This window comes from Uloborus diversus, chromosome 6 (genome assembly GCF_026930045.1).
Source record: "Uloborus diversus isolate 005 chromosome 6, Udiv.v.3.1, whole genome shotgun sequence".
NCBI classification, from domain to species: Eukaryota; Metazoa; Arthropoda; class Arachnida; order Araneae; family Uloboridae; genus Uloborus; species Uloborus diversus.
The window spans coordinates 113,043,086-113,068,211 of record NC_072736.1 but is presented as its reverse complement, the minus strand read 5'-3'; the positions used below and the strand labels follow the sequence as shown (position 1 = coordinate 113,068,211).

At 35.4% G+C, this 25,126-nt stretch overlaps 1 protein-coding gene across 1 annotated transcript in view; it reads right to left on the bottom strand.

The window, feature by feature from the left end:
* The window catches only part of LOC129224928 (uncharacterized protein CG3556-like), a 36,550-nt gene extending 28,187 nt beyond the window's left edge, over positions 1-8,363 (bottom strand). Inside the window, exons 1-4 of the mRNA XM_054859476.1 lie at positions 8,315-8,363; positions 6,855-7,001; positions 5,762-5,911; positions 1,015-1,234 (exon numbers count right to left, since the gene is read on the bottom strand). Of these exons, the coding sequence (XP_054715451.1) occupies positions 1,015-1,234; positions 5,762-5,911; positions 6,855-7,001; positions 8,315-8,363 (566 nt within the window). The remainder of the gene's footprint in view (positions 1-1,014; positions 1,235-5,761; positions 5,912-6,854; positions 7,002-8,314) is intronic.
* Between the last annotated feature and the right edge of the window lie 16,763 nt (positions 8,364-25,126).

Below are 25,126 nucleotides of genomic sequence, written 5' to 3'. Positions count from 1 at the left end.
ATGGCAAAATGTATGAAGAACAAAATAGTACTCTTTTATAAACGAAAAAACGACATTTAAGAATATACAAATTTGAGGAATTTCCAAAATATGAATTTAAACTTCACTTGTTTAAAAAGATATATCTTTTTTTTGAACGTATTCTAAAATCTTTTCTATATTGCTTTTGAAGTACAAACTTTTAAAAAATGTAGCTGCCCGTAATCCCTTACAGCGATTTAAAATCTTACCAAATTTGCGGTAATCGTTTTGCAATACCTTGGATAAGGCTCCTCCTCCGTAAAACTGTGTGTTACTAATTTTCATCGAAGAGATAGTGTCGCCAAATACTGTAAAGTTTCATTAAAATCCATTCCGTAGTTTTTGCGTGAAAGAGTAACAAACATCCATATACAGACAAACTTTCGCATATAAAATAGTAGTAAGATAGAGATATTTTTATGCATTTGAAAGAAGTAGTTTCATTTTCCCCCATGAATGCTTGATGACGCATTTTTTTTGTCGTTTTTTTAGAATCTTATATCGACTCATGTCCCTTCAACAGTATAAAGTGAACTTAATGAAATAAGCAAATTGCAACTGAAATCATAAAAACAATTGGCGGTTAATAAAATTTACTACACTTCCAACGCTTCAAAATTGACTCCAATCAACATTTAAAAAGTTATAACTTCATTTCCAAGTAAGTTAGAAACCAAATTCAAACACTTTTAAAACGCTGACAGATTGGGGTTTGGCGTCAGAGAAAAATTTATAAATCGATGTTTTGAGTTGAAAATCACGTTTTAAAGTTGTATGATGCAACCTTAAAACTCAAGATCCGCACTCTTTTGTTCGAAAAAACCCGCTGTTTTGATTTTGACTACACTAATTTACACTAACCTGTGCTACTAACCTAAACTAACCACTACTACAGTAACCTGTTTCATGATAATATAAAAAGCCTTATGTGAAAAATTAATGACTTTTGCTTCTTATAAATCATGAATCTCTGAAACTAAAAAAAATACTCACAAAACCAGTCTGGATAGAAACTGAATGACCACTTCATGCGCTAGTTCTGATTTAATTACTTCTGGTAACTTTGCATTTGCAAGATGCAGGGCAACAGCAATGTGTTGCACTTTAGAGCCCCATTTGAGGATACTTGTGTTCCTTTGCAAGCCCAGAAGCCAATCTACAGCAATACGTCGTGGAATATTGACATTTTCCAGTGGTTTCAAGACGAAGTGTTCTGAAAAAGAACGAAATGGTAACTTCACATTTCCCTCGAAAAAAGGTATTTATGCATGAAACTTTTTATTCACGTTTTATTTGATCCTCAGGATTAGAATCTTGGAAGCTAAACATTTGACTTTGCTAGTTTTAAATGCATGGGTATATCTCTGCGAAATTTCATTAAAAATTACCGAAGTCTAGTGGGGAGTACTAGGTTAGAATAACTCAAATATGAAGAATTCGAAGTCAATAGAATTAGTGTGAACAGTATAACGATAACTAGAAGGTTCTTCTTTAAGATCAAGCTGCTGTGTGCATTGCAAAGAGATGAGCTAATTTTATCCAAGTTAAGTCACGGAGGCTCGTGTCCGTATGGACTCTAAAGTATAACCTCGTACATCCGGCCCCATTTTATCCGGATCTCCGGTTTTTCCATATCAAATTTATAGAGTTAATGCAATCACTTACATAATGATTCTAAACTATGATAACAAGAACGGAACTATAAATCTGCCAAATATTCGCTCTTTATTTTGATTACATAAGCAACTCCTACATGCCAGGTCATGCTGTCTAACAATTATGGTAATCTAACAAACAGCATGGCATACTTGCAGAGGCGGCGATTGGGACTGAAGAGTTTGGGGGAAGGGGATAATAACAACAACTAAAAGCCATAGGACTTTTAGTAGCAAAAAAAATAAATAAATAAATAAATAAAAAAAAAAGAAAAAAAAAAAACCAACAAAAATATTTAAAATAAAATAGGACAAAATGATGCAATGGCTGGTTTTGACTTAACTCACTCACTTATCACACGTTTTTCTTAAGATTTTGATGAATTATGTACACAATCTTTCCTCGAAGAGACACTTAGTTATTTACCCCAAAGCAGGGGTGCCTACCTAGGGGGAAGGGTCATGACGCAGACTGCTAAATTAAAATTTTTTGGGAGGGGGGAATTTTGAGTTTTTTTTCTCATTTGGGGAAGGAGGGCTCTTGCTTTTAAGGGGTATCTTCGTGATATTTAAGGTGGGGGTGCAACTTAGGTGTTAGAGGGGTGGGCACACCTGCCCAAAGTAATTTGAGATTTCAGAGGGGTCAGCCCCCTCCCCCCCCCCCCGAAATTTTCAAAGTTTCACATGCTGGAAAAAAAATTGGCAAAAATTTCGTTTTTCAAACTTCAACTCTGAAAAATTGAAGTTGTACACCCCCCTCCAAATAATACCAAAAATCCGCTAAACTTTCGTTTTCGGGGCTTCAATCCCGAAAAAATTTCCGGGGGAGCTCCCTCGAAAATTGGCGATGAGTGGCCCCCAAACCCCTCTTCCCACTTACTTTACCAAAGATCTAAAACTCATGTTTTAAGAGTTTTGTGCTTCAAGAATATTTCAGTGGGTGTCTCTCCGCCCCCCTTTCCTTTTTGCCAACATCATTAACGATTGTCTTAAATTCAGTTTTCAGGGCTTGAATTTCGAAAAGTTTTCGGAGGAGAGCTTGAAAACTTCTCCTCCTTCAATCACTGAAAGTCATCCAAAATTACGTTTTCTGAGCTGCAATTGGGAAAGATTGCAATTTCAAAAAATGAGCGGGGGCGCACCCTTAAACCTCTTCTTCCCCAACACTATCAAAGATGGTCAATAATGCATTTTTAAAACCACAAATCATTAATCTTTCTAGGGGAGAAGCGTATTTAATACGCATGTGATGGGGGGTAAAAAAACGAAGCCTTTGATTTCATACACCTCTTTACTTTTTTGACCTCGGAACGGCCATGTGGAATAAAAACACTGCTGATCCAAAAGAAGGTTTTAACATCTTTGACAAGACCAAAAATAGTCCAAAATTGCGTTTTTGGACCTTTAATTTTTAAAAACTTTCAGCTCGAGAGTCCTCGATTAATTCCATCCTCCTTAATATCACTAAAGATAACTTAAAATTGCATTTTCAGAATTTTGATTTTGAAAATTTACGGGAGGATAGCTAACGACTGCCCTCCCCTTATGCCGTCGTACCAAATCAAAAGTAATTTTCTTGGACTTCGATTGCAAACAATTTCCTTTAGGGTACCTCTTTTCCTTGTTTAACGTTGTCGAAGAGAACTTTAGAATATGTTTAACGAAGGGAAAGCCCCTAAAATACGATCTCCTTCCCGTAAACCCCCTCCCCCCAAAGAAAATTTGTAATGGCGTTTTTAATGTCGTATTGTCAAAAATTTGAGAACCCCCCGAACCTTCTCTTCTCTCCCAGCGTCATCAAACATAGGCCTTATAACTTCAAAAAATTTCCGAGTTAGAGCTACCAGCTTCCTCCGCTAACATGTTAGTTAACATGTATCCCAAAAATGCGTTTTTAAAACTTCAAAAACGAAAATTTCCAAGGAGAGTCCCAAATGCGTTTTTAAGGCTTCAAAAATTCTCGGGGAACTTGCGCTAAACCAAACTCTTTCTCTAGTCTTACTATCAAATATAGCCTGAAATTACGTTTTTCAAAAAAATGTTTTTTGAAATTGCGTCTAAAATGAGATACCACATCCAGTGTCAGTTTGGCATGTATTTCAAAATATTAAAAATACTCCTAGTTCTGCTCCTCCCTTACAAACAAGTAATTCAGCATGAGCTCATGAAAAGTGATTGGTGGTACATATTACTACACTCACTGCCAAAAATTAAGCATGGAGAGGTAAAATATGAAAAAATGAATAAGTACTGCTTTGATCGACAATACAAGGTCCATTCCAAAAGTAATGCAATTAGTTTTAAAAAAAGTAATTTATTGAACAGATTTGCACAAACACTTAAATTTTTCAAAGTAATTTCCTTGGGCCTCTACACATTCTTTCCAGCGTCTCTGCCATGACTGGTAAGCGCCCTGAAAGGCGCTTTGGGGACCTCTCCCTGGTGTTTAGCCAGGAACGTGCGGACTCGCAGCGCGTTGTGGCACGATCTTTCCTCATCACTAAATCTTGAGTAACAATCCAAAACACGGCAGTAGACGACGTGTTCAGTTCATTGGCAACCATCATGGTACAATGCCCACATCCCGCCATCGCTCAGAGTCTTCCATTCGTCTTCTGGAAGCCCTACAAACACGTCTGTCTTAAAAATAAATCGTGCGAATATTCTAAACACTTTTCATCGGTATTTACAAGCAACTCTTGTAACCCTTCACAATGCTGCCTTCTTGTACGACTGCCTTTTTTTGCACATTTCTCGACTCGAAAACGTGATTGGATGTTACCTAACTTATTTGCATACTTCTATCTACCTCTGTAGCGAATTACAGCCTCTTCAATTCAGATTGACTTCCGGATTTTTAAATTTTTCTCTCCGTGCTTAACTTTTGGCAGTGAGTGTATTTCATGTCCAACTTGAAGGCCAATTAAAGATATCCATGGCATTGGTATCTTTGGCAGTTGCGACATTTACAACACCATGCATCGTTTTTTGAACCAACAAGACTTGTATATTATTGAATGCTGATTAAATGATATTACAATAATAAATTAAAATCATCTGAGAAAACATTTGCTTCTAATTTGATAAAGTAACTTTAATTCTTCGTAATTTTGTAAAATTGCTGTTCAGAAAATAATAATAATAATTAAATGAATCAATAGTATCGCCTGCAACCCCCCCCTCCCGTTTACTTCCTATTTTTTTTCCTTTTCGTGTTTTGTCCTCCCCCCCTCCCCCATTGTCATATGATTACCAATGCGCAATATGCTTCAAAAATAATAGCAACAGGTGCCTTTTTGTCGAAAATTTATGAACCCTCCACCGAATCAAAATTCTGGCTACGGCCTTGTAACAATTCTATGTAATTTTGTTACAAAACACAGTTTTTTCGCTGTAATAAAAGAATAGTTTGCTTATTTACGAATGTGTTTTACTTATTACTTGAATGATCCGGATTTTCGCTTATCCGGATTGCATTTGGTCCCAGGAAGTTTGCATAAACGAAGTCGTACTGTATTTCGTGTTTGTCTATGTAATGTATAATTTTTTTTTGTAATTAAATGGTGTTGAATCATAAACCTTTTTGTAAACTCTAAAAAGACAGCATTGACAAAGAAAAGATAAGAGTGGTAATTTTAACACGATAACTTTCTTCATTGGCAAGTCTTCAGTGTTACCTTAGCGGCAATGATTCATTTATAATTGATTTAATTATGTCTATTATCCTAGTAGGGCAAAACATTTCTTGCCAAAAAGGCTATAAATAAAATTATAACCGCTTTGAAATTCAGCGGCGCTATAAAATGCCATATGGCAGTTAAACAGAAAACTATTTCATGTCGACGGCTGAATTGGAAATTCTAAACTATCTCTATTAGATGCGTGCTCTGTGGGTTGAGTAAATCATTCAAAACACCATATCAATCATTTTAAATTCATTATTTTGACCTCTTACTTAATAACTTATTTTCTAATTATGTCATGATAATTTTGCAATAAGCGTAGTAATTAACTTTTATAAACTGAGGAAAACATTTTCAGTTAAGGGCAAAAAGTAAAAGAATTTAAAATGCAATGATATTTACCTTTGCTGCAATTATACTTTTCATCCCAGCCAGATGTACAGTCGAGCACACCATCGCACAACCATGCCTTTGGGATGCATTTCTCAAATTGTTTGTTGTTTGCATCGCAAAGAGTAAATGGGTAGGAAGTGGGACAATTACTTGCCCAACCTAAGAATGAAACAAATTCTATGTGTTATCTATTAAAATATTTTCGTTGTTCAACTGATCAATGTTTTAAAATTTCTGATGCACTAGCAGGGCCGACGAGAGGCCATGTCAACCTAGCCAAAAACTAGGGTCCCGGCCGTTGAGGAGGCCCAGCTTGGTATCGGAGAAGCATAAAAAAAAGGGGGGGGGTGTTAGAGGGAATTGGCGACGAAACTGATAAGGAGCTCGCTTTGACTTTCGGAGGTCCTGCGTAGAGCTACAAAGCAATTAGAAATAAATGAATGTGAGAAATAACAAGAAGTGAAAAAAAAAAATATATTCAATAAGATGGATGCTGTAAATGACAGTGATTTTTTTTTTTTTTTAACTGTCATTTACTTGAGTTTATAAAAAATATTTTTAGGTTATGGTATGGTAGCTTATGTTATAAACAGCCACTGATTAAAAACTAAAATAAGCATTTTGTCACGGTTTTTGTGGTGAAAACGTACTCGCACATTTAAATATTGGTATCGGAAAAAACGATTTTTCTGGAATTCTATGGCAAGAAGGAATTTGTTTGGAAATTTCAAATCATATCAAACTGGAATTATAATCAATTTTAACAAATTAAAAAAAAAAAATCTAAGCTTTTCACGTGATTTAATTATTAGCAAACGATTGAAGAAGTCTCTGTGATTTAAAATTTTTATTTGTCGCCATCTTCCAATTGATTACAAATCAAATGCTTGCAATTATATTTTTAGGTATTTAAAATTATTTTAAATTTTCGTTCTTGATTCTGCTTTATAGAGAACAGTTCAACTTAGTAGTAGTATTGGTTATTCGTAAGAGTCAAGAATATTCAAAAGAGAGATATAGGAGAACGTTTCGTGATAGTCACAGTTTAGTTAATTTTCATAAATCTACTCATAAATATACAATTCCTTAAATCCATACTTACGAGCTAAACAAAAATCTTCGTCGGATCTATCGCTACAGTCTTTTATGCCGTTACAATGGAGATCTCGAGCAATGCATTCATTGTTTAAACATCTGAATTCATCCAACTCGCATGGCCCATTCTTGAAGATCTTCTCTCGGAAAGAAGCTAGGGGTGAAGAAATTACATTAGAAAAACACTTATTTCCAATTCAGACTTTCTAATTTTCATTTTATAGTTTACCATTCTTGGTAGAATAATTCCTTCTTATGATTACGCATTTCTAAAGCTATCGCAATTAGTAAAAGCAGGGCTGCGGAGTCAGAAGGAAAATGGCCGACTCCTAGATTTTGGAACTTCAGACTCCGACTCCAACTCCGTCAACTTCCCGATGCCGTCATCAGTCCCTTCCACTTCATCTATTTTGTATACTTACAGAAAGACGTAGGTGTCCTGATAAGGCGTTCGACTCGTAATTGAAGAGTAACGGGTTCGGTGTCAGCCAATCGAAGATCCTCCCTATACGCTAATGAAACCGAGTACATGTTGAATCGTAGTCACAATGTTATCCTACTTATCATTCCAAAAAAAAAAAAAAAGTGGAGGTGCAGGATCAGGAATTACGGGCTCCTGATTTGAAAAAAAGGCACAAATAGAGGAGTCTTTAGGGCCCCATTTATCGGTTAAATCAAGCTTCGGGGAACTCTAGTGTGGTAGGGCTTGACTAAAGAGGAAGTACATTTGCTCCAGCAACCTATACGTTTGGTGTACCACTTAACGCCAAGATTATGGATCCACAGATTTAACGAGCATGGTCTCCGTATATACCCAGTGGATCTTGATGGCCTCGTACATTGAAACTGGGAACCTCCCCCGATCCCAAGTCCAACGTCCTAACCGACTAGGCTTTCACCGACTGTGCTACAGAATAATGGTGCTTTAAATGTACACAAACTCGTTTCAGACGTCTGTTACTAAAGGTCAGCACAATCTGCAATTTTTATATCTTTATTATGTAACTAGAAAATCGCCCGTTATGGTATGACGGGTGAAAATTGTTTCTATATTTGAATGAAGCAATTGCCTGTTTGGTGATATTTTGATAGTTGAAATTTTAACCCTAACACCAGTGGATTAACCCTAAACTCCAGTAGATAGCGTTAATTGTTTACGTTTCTTCATTCCCCTGAAATGACACAGGCTTACCAGTAAAACAGTTATGTTACCGGATCGAGTTCAGCCTTATCACGATAAAGCCTTTCCCTGCATGTTAAACATTACAAAATCATATTAACAAATTATCATGCCGTGGCGCGAGCTTCATTGTTGAAACACGCGGGTTACTCGATCATCGGCTATTATTTATATGAGGATTCGAAAAAGCATTAAATGATCCAAAAAAAAAAAAAAAAAAAAAAAAATCCTGAATAAAAGAGTTGTTTTACCTTAGTTAGAATTTGCTTTGTCACTCTTCAACTTACCATGAAATTCCTCGTTTGATGTAACATTATCTACCGGTAAAGCAGCCATATCTGTAAAAGAAATTCCATTATTAATGTCTGATTGAATAGGGGTGCTTCCTTCAGTCAAAAGTACTACTTTTAGTCACTAAAATTGATAGAATAAGCAAAAAATAAGAAAAACGTGGAGCCACATATTACTTCTTTTCCGACATTTAATTCTTAATAAATTTTGCTAATTGTGAGTTTTCTAAAACAAGATGTTTCATCGTGTAACGTCTCAAGCGAAGACAGTCATCTTGAATCGGAGCACGAGGTTGTCTTTTCTGGCACGATATTGCTTTTTGATGATTTTTCATTGCAAGAAATTATTAGCGGAACGAGAATTGTTAGATAAATGAAATATTCATTTGGCGGAAGTTTGGCAATGTCCCGAAACTCCGTTTTGGTAACTATAGCGACTTGTTCCCTTGTGACGTCAGTAGCGAAAATGAAAACAGGGATTGAACGTCTTTGAAGATTATTTTTTTCAGAGAGAATATAAGTAAAAATTTTAGAAAAAATATAACTCACCCGATGTTCTCAACTGTGCTCTATTAGAAAAACAAAATATTTTTGAAAAATGAAAAACAACAGAATTATTACTTTTTAATGAACTATATGAACCGTCACTTGCGAGACAAAACGATAGACATTTCGTGGAACTGCCGCTACATCCATTTCTCAACAAATGAGATATGTTTCCTAGACATTGAAACTTTAGTTCTCAAAACCTGCAATTTGTTTCATCATCTCTACATAGTATGAAATGAAGTCTCCAAAAAGTGTCTGCGTGTTTGAACTCGCAAAACTCGAGAACTACCCGTCCGATTTCACTGAAATATTTGCGATTTGTTCCTTTAAGTCCTGAAAAGGTTTGCAGACTGGTTCGAAAAAAAAATCGATGAATAGTTCCTCTTTGATTCTAATTTAGGCCTGATTTTCACATAAATTTCCGAATACAGGGTAGAAAAATTACATATTAATATTATATATAATTGTAAAGAGTAGAATTTCCCGCGTTCTACACAATTTGTTTCAATGCTCAAACCTACTTTCGGCGGGAGTTATTAGCTTTTTTAACTTGAATTTGTTTAGGCTTAGCTGAAATTTAGGCACCACTTTCTTCATTAAACCTATCAATAAAATCTGAAGGAATTGTCCCACAGTTTTCTTTTTGACACCATTGGAAAAAGCAACATTTTTTACTCCAGATCTATCTCGATCTTTGGTCGAAAAATTAGGTCTATCTCGAAAGGAAAAATAGTTACAAGCCTTTTTAAATCAGTTTCAAAAAATCTCATCTCCATTCAAATTGTGAACCATTTTTTTCGCATTTTAATTCCTTAAACTTATTTTATTTTGTGTCTCCATAATTTCTTAAAATAATTTTAATATCTGGTCAATGTAGATTCCGTACTTGAAGGCGGATTTGCTTCAAACAAATTTTGTTGCAAAAAACTCTTAACGCCAAACTCCAGGCTCCGACTCCGAGAATTTAAGAGCACCTGACTCCGACTCCTGTGCCCGACAATTCATTGGACTCCGACTCCCTGACTTCGACTCTAACTTAGTAGCTTTGGCAAAAATTTATACACGGAGGACAAATGACTGACTCCGATTCTTAGAAATTCGACTCCGACTCCTTTATCCCAAAATGAGATTGACTCCGACTCCGCAACTATGGTTTTAACTGTGAAATAATTATTGTTAATATGACTTGTTTTTATTTTCACGCTAAAGTTTTAATTTAGGTATTTAGTTTTCGGCGGATAAACTCGAAGTCATTTATGTTTCTACATAAAGATATGCGCAGACGATTTTTTTTTTACCGTGAAAATTATTTGCTTAAGTTTACATTTTATTGTTTTTATTTATTTTGGTAAATGCATTAATTCATTTAAAAATTATTTTTGGCACCAGGGGAAAAAGAAACTATTTTTTTTTTTTTTGATATGATGGATTTGTTTTAATGAGCTTATTAATTTTAATTATTATTTTTTCGTTTTGAAAGCTGTTAAAGAATTTTTTTAATGGAAAAAAGTTTATTAGCTGCTTTGCTCAAAAGGTGCTGCTATTTTATTTGTTCGTTTATTTATTTATTTATTTTTTTACGCATCTAATTTTTTAGATGAATGAGGAATATTTTATTCCCAGAAATCAGTTTAAAATATTAAAAAAATATGTTTGAAACAATTTTCGATTTTAGCTATTTTTGAGAATATTGATCAGGCACTAGAAAGTAGTATGCGTATACGGGAAAGTAGACTCGTTTAGTTCTAGACGAAACTTCTTGTTATTTTTAAGGTGGACCGGGAAAAGCCGGGCATCGCAGCTAATTGCTGTATAAATAGAGCAAAAATGTTAACGAACTTATAATGCAAATTACAAGAGGTTGACTTTAGATGTCGGTCACATGACACATGCACATTAATTTAACTTTTAGCTACAAAATTTTGTAATGAAGATTCATAACTTCTTCCGGAGTAATCTTTGTATCAAAGGTAACGACTAAAAAATGCTTACTCCTGTTTTATTAAAATATTAAGATCAGTAACAAAAAGTTGGTCTGATTGTTTCGCACGTGACGGTGGAATGAACAGTACATTTTTAAGTCTGTATTTTCCCCAAATTATTATGTAGTTACTCTCCTCTGGTAATGTTTGTGAATGTGGGCTTGTGAATCAAGGCTAAAACAGATCCAACAATTACGTACACTGTTTAAAAATCCAGGTAACTTTTATGGTAAATATTCCTGTAAAATGGAGTGTTTACAGTGCAGAAAAAAAATTTACAGTGAATTGCACCAAAAAAAAAAAAAAAAAAATAACGATTGCAGCACCAATTGATTTACTGTGCGAAGTCTATAACAAAGTATTTCCCCTCATTCGATGAGCTCCAACTGGTATGGTGATCAACAAAGCCGCCTGATAATACGAATGTCTCGAGCTCGAACCTGCTGCTCACATGTTGCGTTTTTTGACTCTATTTTATTCTACTTCAAAATTTTACATTAAAATAATAGTTTACGGTAGGATGCCAGTAACTTTTACCGTATAACTGTGTAGACTATCTGACATATCCAAATGTGATATTTTTAATGGTTTTGTTTATCTACTCGGAGTTTTTTTTTTGAACAATTAGAATTGCTTATTTGAAATCTGCTTGCTCTCTTGACCAAAGCTCATGTTGCTTTGATTTGTCTGATTACCATGACAACTGTAGTTTTGAGTATTAATTTAGAGTCGAAATTTTCGTCGTCACAGTAAAAAAAGACTGCGGTTAGGTTTTATTCATATTTTTTTGAAGGTCTTACTCAAGCAGATTTTACACTAAAAAGTCTTTTTTGTGTAAAATTACGTTTTTTCTGGAAAAAACATTTATATAGATGAACTAAGCGGCAAAACTTAAAATAAATACCAAATTTCCGGATTGCTAATTCCCCTTATTAAGACTGATAAGAAATAAAATAATAGTTTAAAAAACTAAAAAAAAACACACTTTCGTAGCAAAATGAACTAAAAAGTGAAAAATAATCTTTGGATGATAGTAGTTGACGAATCACTTAATTTTAATGTAATACAAAAAACCGTGGGGTGCTGTCTATTTACATTTTTGCATGGACAGCAAATGGAAGAAATTCAAGACAACTGATAAGAAGATCCCCACGCTTTTTTGTATTACATTTAAATTAAGTGATTGGTCAACTACTATCATCCAAAGATTATTTTTCACTTTTTAGTTCATTTTGCTACGAAAGCGTGTTTTTTTAGATTTTTAAACTATTATTTTATTTTCTTCTTTTTAGTTTAACTTGTTTTGCGGAAAAATATCGATGTATGTGTGCGGAAATCATATCTACATTACTTTGAAAATTTGATATGCATTTGAATAAAAGTTTTGTTCAACAATGGTCTGATCAGCAATGAATTTCTAATTGAAGGCTCGCCTAAATTTTGGCATGAAATTAGTTAAAAACAATTATATTTCATGTTCTAATTACCTTGGAACATTGGAACAAACTTTGTCTGAGGCAGAAAAATTAAAGGTTTTTGTAGATATTTTTAAATAATTTTTGCGAGCATGTTTTAATGTATTTTTTTAAATTTTTCCTTTTTCACATTGTTGGATTTATGCCAAAATATTGATTAAAATTGGAGGAAACTAACAATTAAAAGAGTTAATTAATTTGATTATAGAATATTGCATTGTCATCGGGTCTGAGGTCGCGTGCCAAATTTCAAAAGAATCTGATCGCAGGAAGTGGGCGAAATTTGAGCTGCAAGATTACATACATACATACAGGTGAAGCTAATAAAAGCGTGTTAATAAAAATACATAACGTTATACGCTGTAAATAATCTTTACGATAAGTGTACTGGTGTATATCGGCAATAAAATTCTTTATCTTTATTACCGCGTCCTAATCACTATTTCTTTTCTTATGGACATGCCTCGTATTAACTATTCTAGAAAATCACCAGTCATAATAGAACGGGTGCAAATTTCTTGGCCATTTCTATTGCACTCCATTTGTAGAAACAAGCCCAACGATTCCTATTGCAAAGGTCCTGTTGCAATTCGTGATTACAAAAAACATAATTTGAATTCAAGACGTCAAAATTCAAATGAATTCTGGATATCTTTTTTTTCATTTCAATGTAACTTTTAGTCTCATTTAATGGATTGCTTTGGATAAAAAAATAACATTAAATTTTAAATTTCAGAGCAATAATGATTTTGGTAACGTTTGACGAGTAAATAAGAGCTTTATTTTGATCAGTTTGGCGACGAATTTTTAAAATAAGCCAAGTGTTCCACTTAATGATTATTACCCCAAACGTAAGACATACCCTGATTTGGATTACAGGAGGGATCAAAGGGCTCAAAGTACGCCGCAAAGTAAGAAGGAATAATAAATTTAAATCAAGAGTGCTGAGTTTTATGTCTAGACTTGAAAATCTCTCGTCAAGGTATGACGGATGAAAATTACTTCTAATATTTGAACGAAGCCATTGCCTGTTTGGAGATATTTTGATAGTTGAAATTGTAACCCTAACTCCAATGGATGAACTCTAAACTCTAGTAGGTAGCGTTCATTGTTGACCATTTTTTCGTTTCTTCATCCCCCTGAAATGAGAGTTTTGCAAGTAAAACAGTTAAGTGACCGGATCGAGTTCAGCTTTGTCACAATAAAGCCTTTCGCTGCATGTTAAACATTACCAAACGCATTATCAAATTATCATGCCGTGGCGCGAGTATCACTGTTGAAACACGCGCGTTACTCTGTCATCGTCTATTATATATATGTGGATTAGGTGCTTCTGTCCATTGCAAGTTTCATTGCAATTTTGACCCTTATACGGGCTTTTGTAGACTTTCGTGGTTTATAAAAGAGTGCAAATTTTTTTCCGAATCCTTTCACCTTAATAGTGCTCAATGTAGGCACCTTTCGTCCCACGGCACACATTAAATGGGTAGCCCAGTTCTTCCCAAACGTTGTTTAGTGTTTCTGATGCTAATGTGGTTCGTGTTGCCTCAATCCTGGTTCTTTGGTTGGATAGGTCAGTTGGTTATTGAAGACACATGAATCGATTGCTTCAGAAAGGGCATAAGTCCCACTAATGCAACTTTTAAGGAATCAATGAAAAGTGATTATTACATTCATAAATGAACTAAATTCTACAACAAATTTTATGACTAATCTAACCACAAATAGGATCATTATCTTACCTTAAATTACGTTTCATTTCGTCACTGACAATAATTAAAAAAAAAAAAAAAAAACCTGAAAGGCTAGTTTAGAGTGACGAAAATGTAAATCAAGGGAAACAGATTTATGATAATAAAAAATGGTATAACAAAGTGACAAAAATAATTAATGAAGTCATATGCATAAATTCATTTTCTTAAGAAAATACATCTTGTGTTTTCCTCTTTCTATCGTCTTGTTTTTGTGAAATAACAGAGTCTGGTGGAAAAAAAAGTAAAAACTAATAAACTGAGAAAAAAAGAAAACGTTTTACATGTGTATAAGGCTATATTCATATTCATCAAATACATCCTCCATGGAAATTTTCTTTTTCTATCCTTTTCTGTGTCTAGTTTAGTGGACCAAGTTCGATGCACACATTAGTATGATTATGTTCACAACTACACTGAATAACCATCTTGATATCTGCTATTTCTTCCTACAATATGAAAATTTCCCCTTTGTGCTCAATATTGGACAAGGTAGTTCTTCCGACAAGCGTTTCTTTGCAATACGCTCTTTAAAACGTCTATAAAATAGCCTGAAACCGTTCCTTTAATGTTCTATCAAATATTAAAACATCATTAATGTTGATAATGGAAAATATTTGCCACCCAGTAGAATCCAAAACCTCAATTTGGCGGATAAGTCTCCTTAAAAAATGAAGGGCACATGTTGTAACAGTTACAGATTTCATTGTTTTCAATAGATTTGAAGGTGTATCTTGATGCAATTTCTGAATTTCCCTTATAAGAGATTTAATTTCACATGGGAATAATCTGTCATATTTGTTTAACATTCGTTTCACTGTCCTAAAATCCCGGCGCAAAGGACAAGCGAATGTCCTCTCAGAGAAAAGTCATCAGCAATCTGGTTAAATTTCTTCCCTGTTATTTCTAGAAAAGTCTTCTGCAGTGTTGTCCTTATTTTGATCAGCATATATTTCACTGAAAGCGTACAGTTTTTTCGCAGTTCCTAGAGTGATGTTAATAAAATCACTGCGAATTTAGGGAATTTCATTCTGATACTTTTCTGTCTTACCTCTACTCAGGTCGTGATTTCAAATCCCCCCCCCTAACTGACGAAACGACCATTATCGTAATTAATGCTGGATCAAAGGAGTTATTTTGTTTTTATTTCGTTACGCCAAAAATTTAGTTCTGTGATCTTGTTATATATTCACATTGCATCTTACTGTTCCTTCATTCGCGTTTAGTGCAGAAAGGGCATAAGCCCGGAATTTATGCCCTTTCTGCACGAAACAAAAAATGTGTTCTCTAAATAAAGTGCTTTGTTGTACAAAGATTGACTTCCCTGCTACACTATTCGATTTCTCTACATACAAATATAGTAAAACCACAGCTAACTAAATTTTGAAAAAAAATTTGTTATGCCTTTTCTGAAATAATCGATTTACGTACAAGCAATCATTTATGAACTCCCACAGGTAGAAATCAAATGACGTGAGATCCGGGGAGCGGGAGGAGTGTTTTGCATGACCACTACTGTATAGCTAAAAGTGCTCACATTGAGCACTTGTAAGTATGTACGCTTAACTGTTCAAGTTGTACTTTCATGTCTAAAATATAATTATGAATTTAAGTTTTACAGGATAAAAACTACGAAACATTAAAACCTCGATATTTATTCAGAAACGTCCTGTATATTTTGCTATAAAAAGCCATGAAACTTGAAGAAAGTTTCGATGGACACTTCTCTCAAGTGTACGTCATCATTTCATTAGTTGAAAAAAGAACGTTTACGATAAAATTCAAGCTGTTGTTTTACAAAATACTAAAATACTGTCTGTTAAAAATTAAAAGACATAAAATATCTTAGCACACCTAAGTTGCGTTATCTAAGTTAAGTTACACCTTACCTGAAACCTTGCATTCTAAAATTCCGACACATAGTAAAAAGAATACACTAAAACGTTGCATCTTGTTTAGAGACGCAACTTCAAGAAAGCTATGAATCTAAATAACTCATTAATTCCTTAGTAAGGTTTATCATGATATTCGATCATTTCTCAAATATTAATGCTTTGGAGATCGATTACTTTATAGATAAAAACATTTTTAAGTGCACCTTTTGGCCCTATCAGTTTTTTAGCACTAAGAATGAGCATTGTATATCTTTGCCTCTCAAGATGAAAATGAATGGAGATCTTGATTTCGATTTATCTCACTCTGAAATGCAGTGCGAGTAAGGGCACGCTGTTAAAAATTTGAAGTGATATTGCAGTTGTTTACACATGAAGTAAAATAGGTGAGAAAAGGTTAAGTATATAACAACCGTTCATAAAGGTGAATTTTGTTTTATAGTGCTTCTTTTGTCTCCTGTGATGTGAAATGAATAATTAAACGGCTGTGGTTACTGTAGAACAGGAGTGGCCAACGTTTTTGGAAGAGTGTTGTTTTCTGAAGAAAAAAAGTTTTACGTGCCACTTTCAATATTTGAATTTTTTTTTATGTGGCACACTAACAAAAGAAAAATTTAAGCCCTTGGCACCACGAGCTCCATGGTGGATAAGTTATAGTAGAAACTATAGTCCAACCACAGATTGTATGGAATTTTCAAACGTCCAGATAAGACGAATCTATCTGAATGATAAAAATTTGATGCCGGTATTCTGCTTATTTGAATGAGACTCTGCTTCTGCAAAAGCTGGCATCGTTAAAAAATAATAGATTCGTCCATTTCCGGCTGTAAAACGGATGTTTGTCTTTCCATACAATCCGTGGCCAGACAGTAGTTGGCAAAAATGAAAAAGTTCTTCGGCAATACTGAAATTACCATTCTTCATTCGTATAATACACAAATGTGCTTCGCTGCGCATTGTTTGTAATGCCAGTTTTCATTCAAAGCTATTGACGCGAAGGGTCTTGGGAACGCACTCCTCGCGTAAGTCGGGACTCGACTGTATTTCAATTCTCAAAATTTTGTATAAATGGAAAATTTTTCAATTCTGAAAATTTTCCATAAATGTATCTTAAATTTTAAATTACGTTTAGGCTATGAAATTTCATCGAAAATGAAGCACATTATTACGAGGAGCGATTAGAAATATATCTACGACATAAAATACGTTAGTAATTTATGCTTGTACTTTAATGCGAACATTCGTCACTTTGCATTCATATATGAATACAAATTTGTTACTAAAAATTGTATTAGCTTCATCTTTACATAAAACATTAAAAAAACAAAAAATAGAGGGGGAGGGGTACATCAATTCTAGAAAAGAGAACCTAACAGAATATGAAAAATGATGAGTTACTATCTACACGTCATAAGCGGTTCCAGAAAATCTCAAAAGAAACTGGAGACTGAAAATGGAAAAGGCAGTAAGTGCCAGATACAAAATTTTACAAGGCATCAAAAATAAGATTCCGGCGGATTCTGGCACTTATTGGTTGCGTTCGACGAACCTCACCGGTCGACCCGTTAGTAACCGGTTACTAACCGCAGCGTTCTATGATCAACCGGTTACCGAATCGGTTACCATTCTAAGCAGTTGATTGGTTGATTGGAGCACGTGATCATTAGCTGTCACGTGATTAGCTAACCGGACGCTACCGGTCGTGCTCGTCGAACGTAAGCATTGTGTTTTCCACTTTTTTACATTATGGACTTGGACCAACCAAGATAAGTAACCTTCAATAACCTTCAATGGCACTTACTGCGATCTCCACCGCACAGGTGCTACCCTTGCTCCATTGGTGGACCGTAACAACGTTATTTTGGCTATTTTTAGGAGTGATAGGCATACAAATCGTTTACCACAGTGAAATGCTTGGCATTTACTTCATTTTGACGGGGGATTTTTTTTTTTTGGCACCTCATGCGTTTTCCAATTTGTCTTCAACTGTTATCGAGGACTGGTAAAAAAAAATCGGTAGTCAAAGTACGGACAACTTGATATCTTTAGAAAACAGTACCATCCAGCACAATTTACTGTGGTGCAGGAAAGTCCTGAACACATTAATTTTTCAATTGCATAATTTTTGTGTTTGGCTTAATTTTTCGTTGTGAAAATATCGTACTATCTTAACTATTGTTAAGCTGTAACTAGTTTTGATTCCGTACGTATGTTTAGTAGTATAGCTGTCTGAACATGAGAATTTTTATTATGTAGAGAATAACACAGAAATGAACAACATTATATTGCTATGTAGAACGACAAAAAAGTTTTCAACTATGGGACAATATGTATTTTGAAAATTGTATAACTATTAAAAGTTTAAACATCAATACTTTATCATCCAACAATTTTTGCCTCATAATGAAACAAAAATTTGGTTAAAAAAAATAACTTCTTCAGGACTTCTTGCCACCACCGTATCTGTTTCCCAAAAAGATTGAATCACAAAGGTCTTGCAATTTGATCTTTTATGAGCAGGCTTACAACAGAAGTAAATTTTTATACTTTTTACGGAATGCTTTTTTTTTTCACTTTTGTACATATAGTACATAAGAAATCTATCTCCTCAAGATTTCTCAAAACACATTAAATTTGGTCAAAGGGGAAGATGATGACTGGTGACTTCGATCTGATCTAAGTGTTGAATAAAGGGCTCCAAAGAGACCAGTTCGCGGGAAAAGTAGATCTATAAATATATACAGAGCTTTTTAAGTGTTTTAAATGCATGTTTCTTGGCGAGAGTCATGGAGCAAAAGGTATTATTGCGTTGAAGTTCTTCCGGGAAAAAGATTCAAAGAGAAAACCACTTGCTTATGCCACTTCGAGGGTTAGTGATGTGGATCTCATCCTGCTTTCTTGTACGTGTATTGACTATGAAATAGTGAATGTCTTTTGATAACTCGGAGCATGTAGTTTAATAACCCGAATAGGCGCATGTAATCGTGTCGGGGTAGAAGTCACCATTTTCAAAGGCATAATTTTTTAGACACTTTCATACTGCTACAAGCTTACATACATACGAGCCTACGAACTGCCGTGGAAAGGTAAAAGGCAGACAGAATCTGCAAATTTTTCATTTCTCTTTTTTTTTTTTGCATTTTTATCGTCTATTGTACTTTAGTTTTGTTGTCCAAGCTTGCTAATGTGGTTTCAGCTGAAAATAACGCACGAAACAAAACTCAAATTCCAACGTTTCCCTATTGTTAGTATGGAATCCGAAACGTGTTTTTTCAAATATCTCAAAAACTCATTTTTGCAGATACTGCCATTTACCTTCACGTGGCAGCGTACACACATGCAGATGTCACGAGTACTCTCGAGATAATTAACTCAGGAATGGCGAAACGTTTATTTCGGCTATCCGTACTGTCTGACCATCGATTACATGGAAAGGCTAATATCCGGTTTATAGGCGGAAATGGGCGTATCTATTAGTTTATAGGGATGTTTGTTGGTTTGTTTCAGATGTGCGTTTTTGCCTCTCTATTATTTAGCCTTAATTTTGTAAAAATGAAAATTTGCTCACATCAACATTTTTTGAATCTAAAGTATATTCGATCTATATTCTCACGGCAAAAATCAAATGATTTATTCATTCACAACAAAGTGTTGAGCTTACCATTTTGCTTTTACGTTCCTGAACGAAATGAAAATATTTTATTTTATTTTTGTTGTTTCCATGGTAACTATTTTTGTGTCCCCTTATTTTATTTTTGAGAATGCAATAAATGAATAAGGTACTACTGACATTATAAAACTCGTGCAAAAAAATCCCATCGTTATTTTCCCTTCTCCCTGCTAGATTCATTCGCATGGAATCGTCTTTACTTGGCAGATTGCCAAATTACATACAATCCGTGATCAAACAGTACGTTCGTAGGTACATAATGCACGCGCGGTCGGGCTGAAAAAAAATAAACGATATTAATTCGAGGGAGAGTAAAATGGAAATTAAGGCTGAAATTTGAGTGAAAATGTTTTTACGAATACGTAAAAGCCTTATTCTCCCGTGCTAAGCGCAAAAGTCGTATCTGCAGCAGTCTAAAATGAGAAATTGCTATTTCAAGTTTTGAGCCCCCATGAATTTGATGCAAATGCAACTTTTTAAAAAAAAACTTGAAAAATATTTCCCGTTGACAAATGACCATAAAACATTGTGTTTAGGTGAAATATGTGACAACGAAACATCTGGTGACCGTAACTCAATTTTGATAAAAAGTGCAGATACGACTTTTGTGCTTAGCACGGCAGTATTGTACTTCGTACAAGGAAGTAAGAAGTGTTAACTTGTAATTTTATGTCAATCAGCTTTGCTTTCCGGATCAACTATAAAAAAAATATGTAAAAAAATTAACTTATTCAACTTTTCTTATTTTTTTTTCTTGTAGCTTTAAAACATCAAAACATTTTTACTTCAGTTTTTTCTGCTACAAAACAGGGTCCTCTATTAGAAAGTTTTTTCTGTCGCAAAATGTGGTTTTTCCGGCTCCAAATTCTTCTATAAATTTAACTGACTGACCATGAGTACAGCCAGGATGCCCGTTAGGGATGGGTAAGCATAGGCTCAACAAGATAATGGTTTTTAGTACCCTCCTTGCTGCTGACGTTGGAAATTGCTTGAAATTATAGTCCCCCTGTCCACCTAAAAAAGCATTTTATGTTATTTTTGATTTGATGAGGGCAGAAAAAGCGGTTATGTGGCTCTCCTCTTTTCGAAATTGAAGTTCTAAAACTGCAATTTTAAATTCTCTTTGGTGACAATTGGAAGGAACATGGGAGTCAGAGAGTCTCTTCTACGGAAGGACAACTGCACCTCCCTTGCTAAGCCTATATAAGAGTGACTTCTGTTTATACTTTCAAAAGTTTTCTAAAAAATGGTACTATTTCCAATGTTTCCAACGCCTAGCAACGAAGGTACCGACAAGAGTCGCATTCTTTTATTTAGCGTTACTTATCGTCAAGTAAGGTATGCCTTTAGTCTCAAAGGCCTTAGAGAACAGTCACAAAATGCAGCAATGAACAGAAGAACTTAACTTTTAGCTCTCATTCCAATACGAGTCACACTCTGCCATCATCACCCCGTTTTGTGTACTCATTCCGTTTTATTCGAAGTAAACGTAACTTACATGCTTTAACTGTTTTAGAGGCAGAAGACAAAATTTTACAAGTCAAGGATCAATTAATTGTCTTCTAATTCCCTCTACAGAAGAAATGTCTCAAACATATTTAATTCAACTCTTTTTTAATTCTTTTTGGAAAATTTATTTGAAATTTGCTTTTTAGCTCTGAGATGTAAATACAAAGCATAATACAAGTGTGTATTTTTTCAGTTCCATGAAGCAGCTTTGTACCAATATATGAGGTGCTGGTTATTGTCGGGAATAACATCTGCTGGACCTGAAAAAAAAAAACAAAATTTTTAATATCGCTCAAATAATTTGTACTGAAATGAAAATAATGTTTGAGAACTCGCAAAAAATATACCTGAATTGAGTGAAAGTATTTTTGAAGCAAACAAAGTCACGCATTATAAATAAAAGTTATTCTGGTGAGCAAAAACAACATTAATCATTATCATATAATTAAATATAATGCCACCGGAGTTTTTACACTAGGGGGAGGAGAGTCATAACATTCTTAACATGTATGTGCATTAACTTAATAACATTAGAAATATGACTTGAATAATCAGCGATTATTGCTATATCTTTGATTTTAAAAAAGGTTTTCAAATGTGCCAGATTCTATAGCAACACAAAATCAAAGCAACATAATGGTCAAAAGTTCATTATCGATATTTATCTCCAGCTAGTCAACTGGATTCCAGAACTCGCGCAAATGATTTCGAATACCGTTTTTACTTTCTTTCATTTTAAAGTGTAGCAGTGATTTTCAGAATGTAGCTTTTCTCGCTGAATCCGTTGATTTGTAAATTTATAATAATTTAATCCAAATTTCCTTTGAAGTCACACATTTCTTAACTTGTTTCAATTCTGTTGTAGGTTTGGATACATAATATTGAATGGGCCGTTGCTTTTTCGTCTCCGACTTTCCATTTTGGATTTCTGTCCGCTTCTGGGCTTCTGTGCTTCGGGAAGATTATCAGAAATTTATTTCTAATGATCTTTCTCAATCAACATCGCTTTCATTTAAATTGCTCAAGTTTCGCAGTTTGATTTATTCGGTAATTCTGTTTTGAAAGTCGAAGCTCCCGACGTAGCCTTATTCTTTTAACTAACGTTCATTTGAGAACGAAAGTTTTTTCTTTCAGTATCCGAATTAAAAATTCCCAAATTAATTACACTTTACTGCATTGCGAAACCGGGGATCTGAGCCAATTACCTGTTAAGAATCCAAAACAAAGCTTTCAGAGTCAATGGGTTTTAAAGACTAATCATGTTATCAACACAAGACATGGATATCGAATAGCATACACATGACACGACTACTTAAAAATACACAACGCTAAAGTGTACGAGCCGAGATATGACGTCAGAAGTTCGGCAGCTAATACTTCCAACAGAGATACATGGAAGAATTTTTTTGTCGATTATAAGCAAGAAGCATTTACCGACAGGCCAATTACGACATCCAGAGACTTCAGTGTTACTCATCAGTCTGGAATAGTTAATAACCCAAATGGAGGCAGATGTCCTCTCATTGAAGCGGAGATTACCTTCAAATCGGAAGTTAAGATTAATTTAGTCCACCAACGAGAGTCCGCGAGCAATGGTACGGCTGAATTCGTAAAATGAAAGCTAAAGTTTGAGGTAGTAAGTTGTATGTTATAGTCTTTTGCCAAGGCTAAAGCAGAACTACAAGCACGTGCCAACAGCCCAATGACGTCATCAGTGACTGCAGTTTCGTCTCTGTTACGAACTCATCAATCTGCAATTGCCTATCGCCCAGCTAGAGACAGATATCCTCTCATTGAAACTGAGATTATCATAGCAACTGGTAGCTAAAAGTAATTAAAGCGCACCAGAAGCAGTTCAGAAGCAATGGTACGGCTCAGCTCGCAAAGTGAAGGCAGAAGCTTAAAGCAATAAGCTGTCAGTTACCGTTCTTAAGCTAGGGCTCTAAGGCAGAACTACAATCAAAAGTAGATGCTTATAGTTCGGCCTTAGCTTGAGCGGTAACTTACAACCCAGTACAAATTATATTTAGAAAAGCATAATTTATTCAAAGATCATAAAATATCTATACCAATTTAAATTACATACTAATAACTGTATGAAACAAATTTAGAGTAGAATTATGCATTTTTCAAATCAAGGACCTATTAAGGTGGGGGTGGGGGAGTGGGATATGATATCGATATCTCCATGTGTCTATATACACTGGTGTGCAAAAATTAAGGACGAAGTCGAAAAATTAGCATATCAGCTGAACGAAGAGACAGAGCGGACAGAAAGACCAATCAGGAGATTAAGTAAGGTGATGTACGGTAGCACATGCGCAGATATGCAGGCAGACGTAATGGGGGAGTGTCCGAGTAGTATAAAGCATGTTGTCGGTGTAAGATCAGTATTTCTGGCAAAGAGATTGACGCCGTATAGCAGTTAAAATCACACCGAGTTGTTGCCTCAGCGAGAAATAGCGAATAATCAATCTGTTAGACGATATCTGGATGCTTTTACCCGAGGTCGAATCATTGGGAAGTTGGAGGAAGGCCGCAGTGTGACAACTGTGGCTGCAGAGTTCGGAATTGCTCACAGCATCGTTTCACGACTTAGGAGACAATTTCAAACTACAAGAACAGCTATCCGGGGGTTCAGTAGTGGTCGTCCGCGAGGAACCACACCCGCAGATGACCGGTATATTGTCTTACAAGCCAGAAGAAACAGGCGGCAGACAGCAGGAGAAATCGCTAGACACACGACACAGGCGACTGGACGACCGATATCGCGTTTTACCGTGGCCAGAAGACTGTACGGTGGTGGTCTGTTTGCACGACGCCCTATACGGTGTGTACCTCTAACGCCTGCCCATCGGAGAAGGCGTTCTCTGTGGTGGCGGGAACACCGGAATTGGAGAGACAATGAATGGGGACGAGTACTCTTTACAGATAAGAGCAGATTCAGTCTGAGTAGCGATTCTCATCGCATACTCATCTGGAGAGAGTGGGAAAGCCGCAATCATCTCTCGAACATCATTGAAAGGGACAGGTATGGAGGTCGCGGTGTTCTCGTTTGGGCAGGCATCATGCTTGGTAGTCGTACAGACCTTCTCATCTTCGACGCAGGTTCAGTCAACGGGACCCGTTATTGTAACGAGATTCTTCTTCCATATGTGCGTCTTTTTAGAGGCGCTATGGGTCCGCAGTTCCTTTTCATGGACGACAATGCACCATGTCATCGCACAGTAGCTGCCGAACAGCTCTTAGAGAGTGAGGATATTGAACGTATGGATTGGCCGGTACGATCTCCGGATCTCAATCCCATCGAGCATGTATGGGATTTTCTAGGCAGACGCTTGGCAGCTCGTACCTTACCACCAGTAACGATTCGGGAGCTTCGATTGGCGCTGCAAGACGAATGGGCAGCAATGCCTCAACAACTCATCGACACCCTCATTCTCAGCATGGGCAGACGCTGTGAAACCTGCCTAGCAGTCAGGGGAGATCATATCCCCTACTAAAGACCGGATGTTTCTTGCTGGACACCCATCACAGGGATGTTTCGGCCTTCAGTCGCATTGCGCTCCATGCTACTTTTTCAATAAAGCTTCTTTTTATCCCTCTGATTTCTCTTTTAGTAAGTGTTGCTTACATTACACATGTCCTTACGTATTGGGGATCTTACGGTATTAAATGTGTTGATTTGGAAAGCTTTCGTACAAAGTTATGTTGAAAAAACCGTCTCGTCCTTAATTTTTGCACACCAGTGTATATTGGAGAATAACTAGTATAAACTCAAATGCATATTTGGGAAAAACTTCAGAAGCACTCAATATTCTGGAGAACAATGTGCTGAAAAAAAAGAAAGACTAAGCTTTTACATAATATGAGTCTACTTCTATATTAAACTAATTGCAGAAAACTTTTTTCTATTAGTGTGATGTCATGGCAACTTAATTATAATGCAACTTTATCACAACTGTGTACATATGCATATTT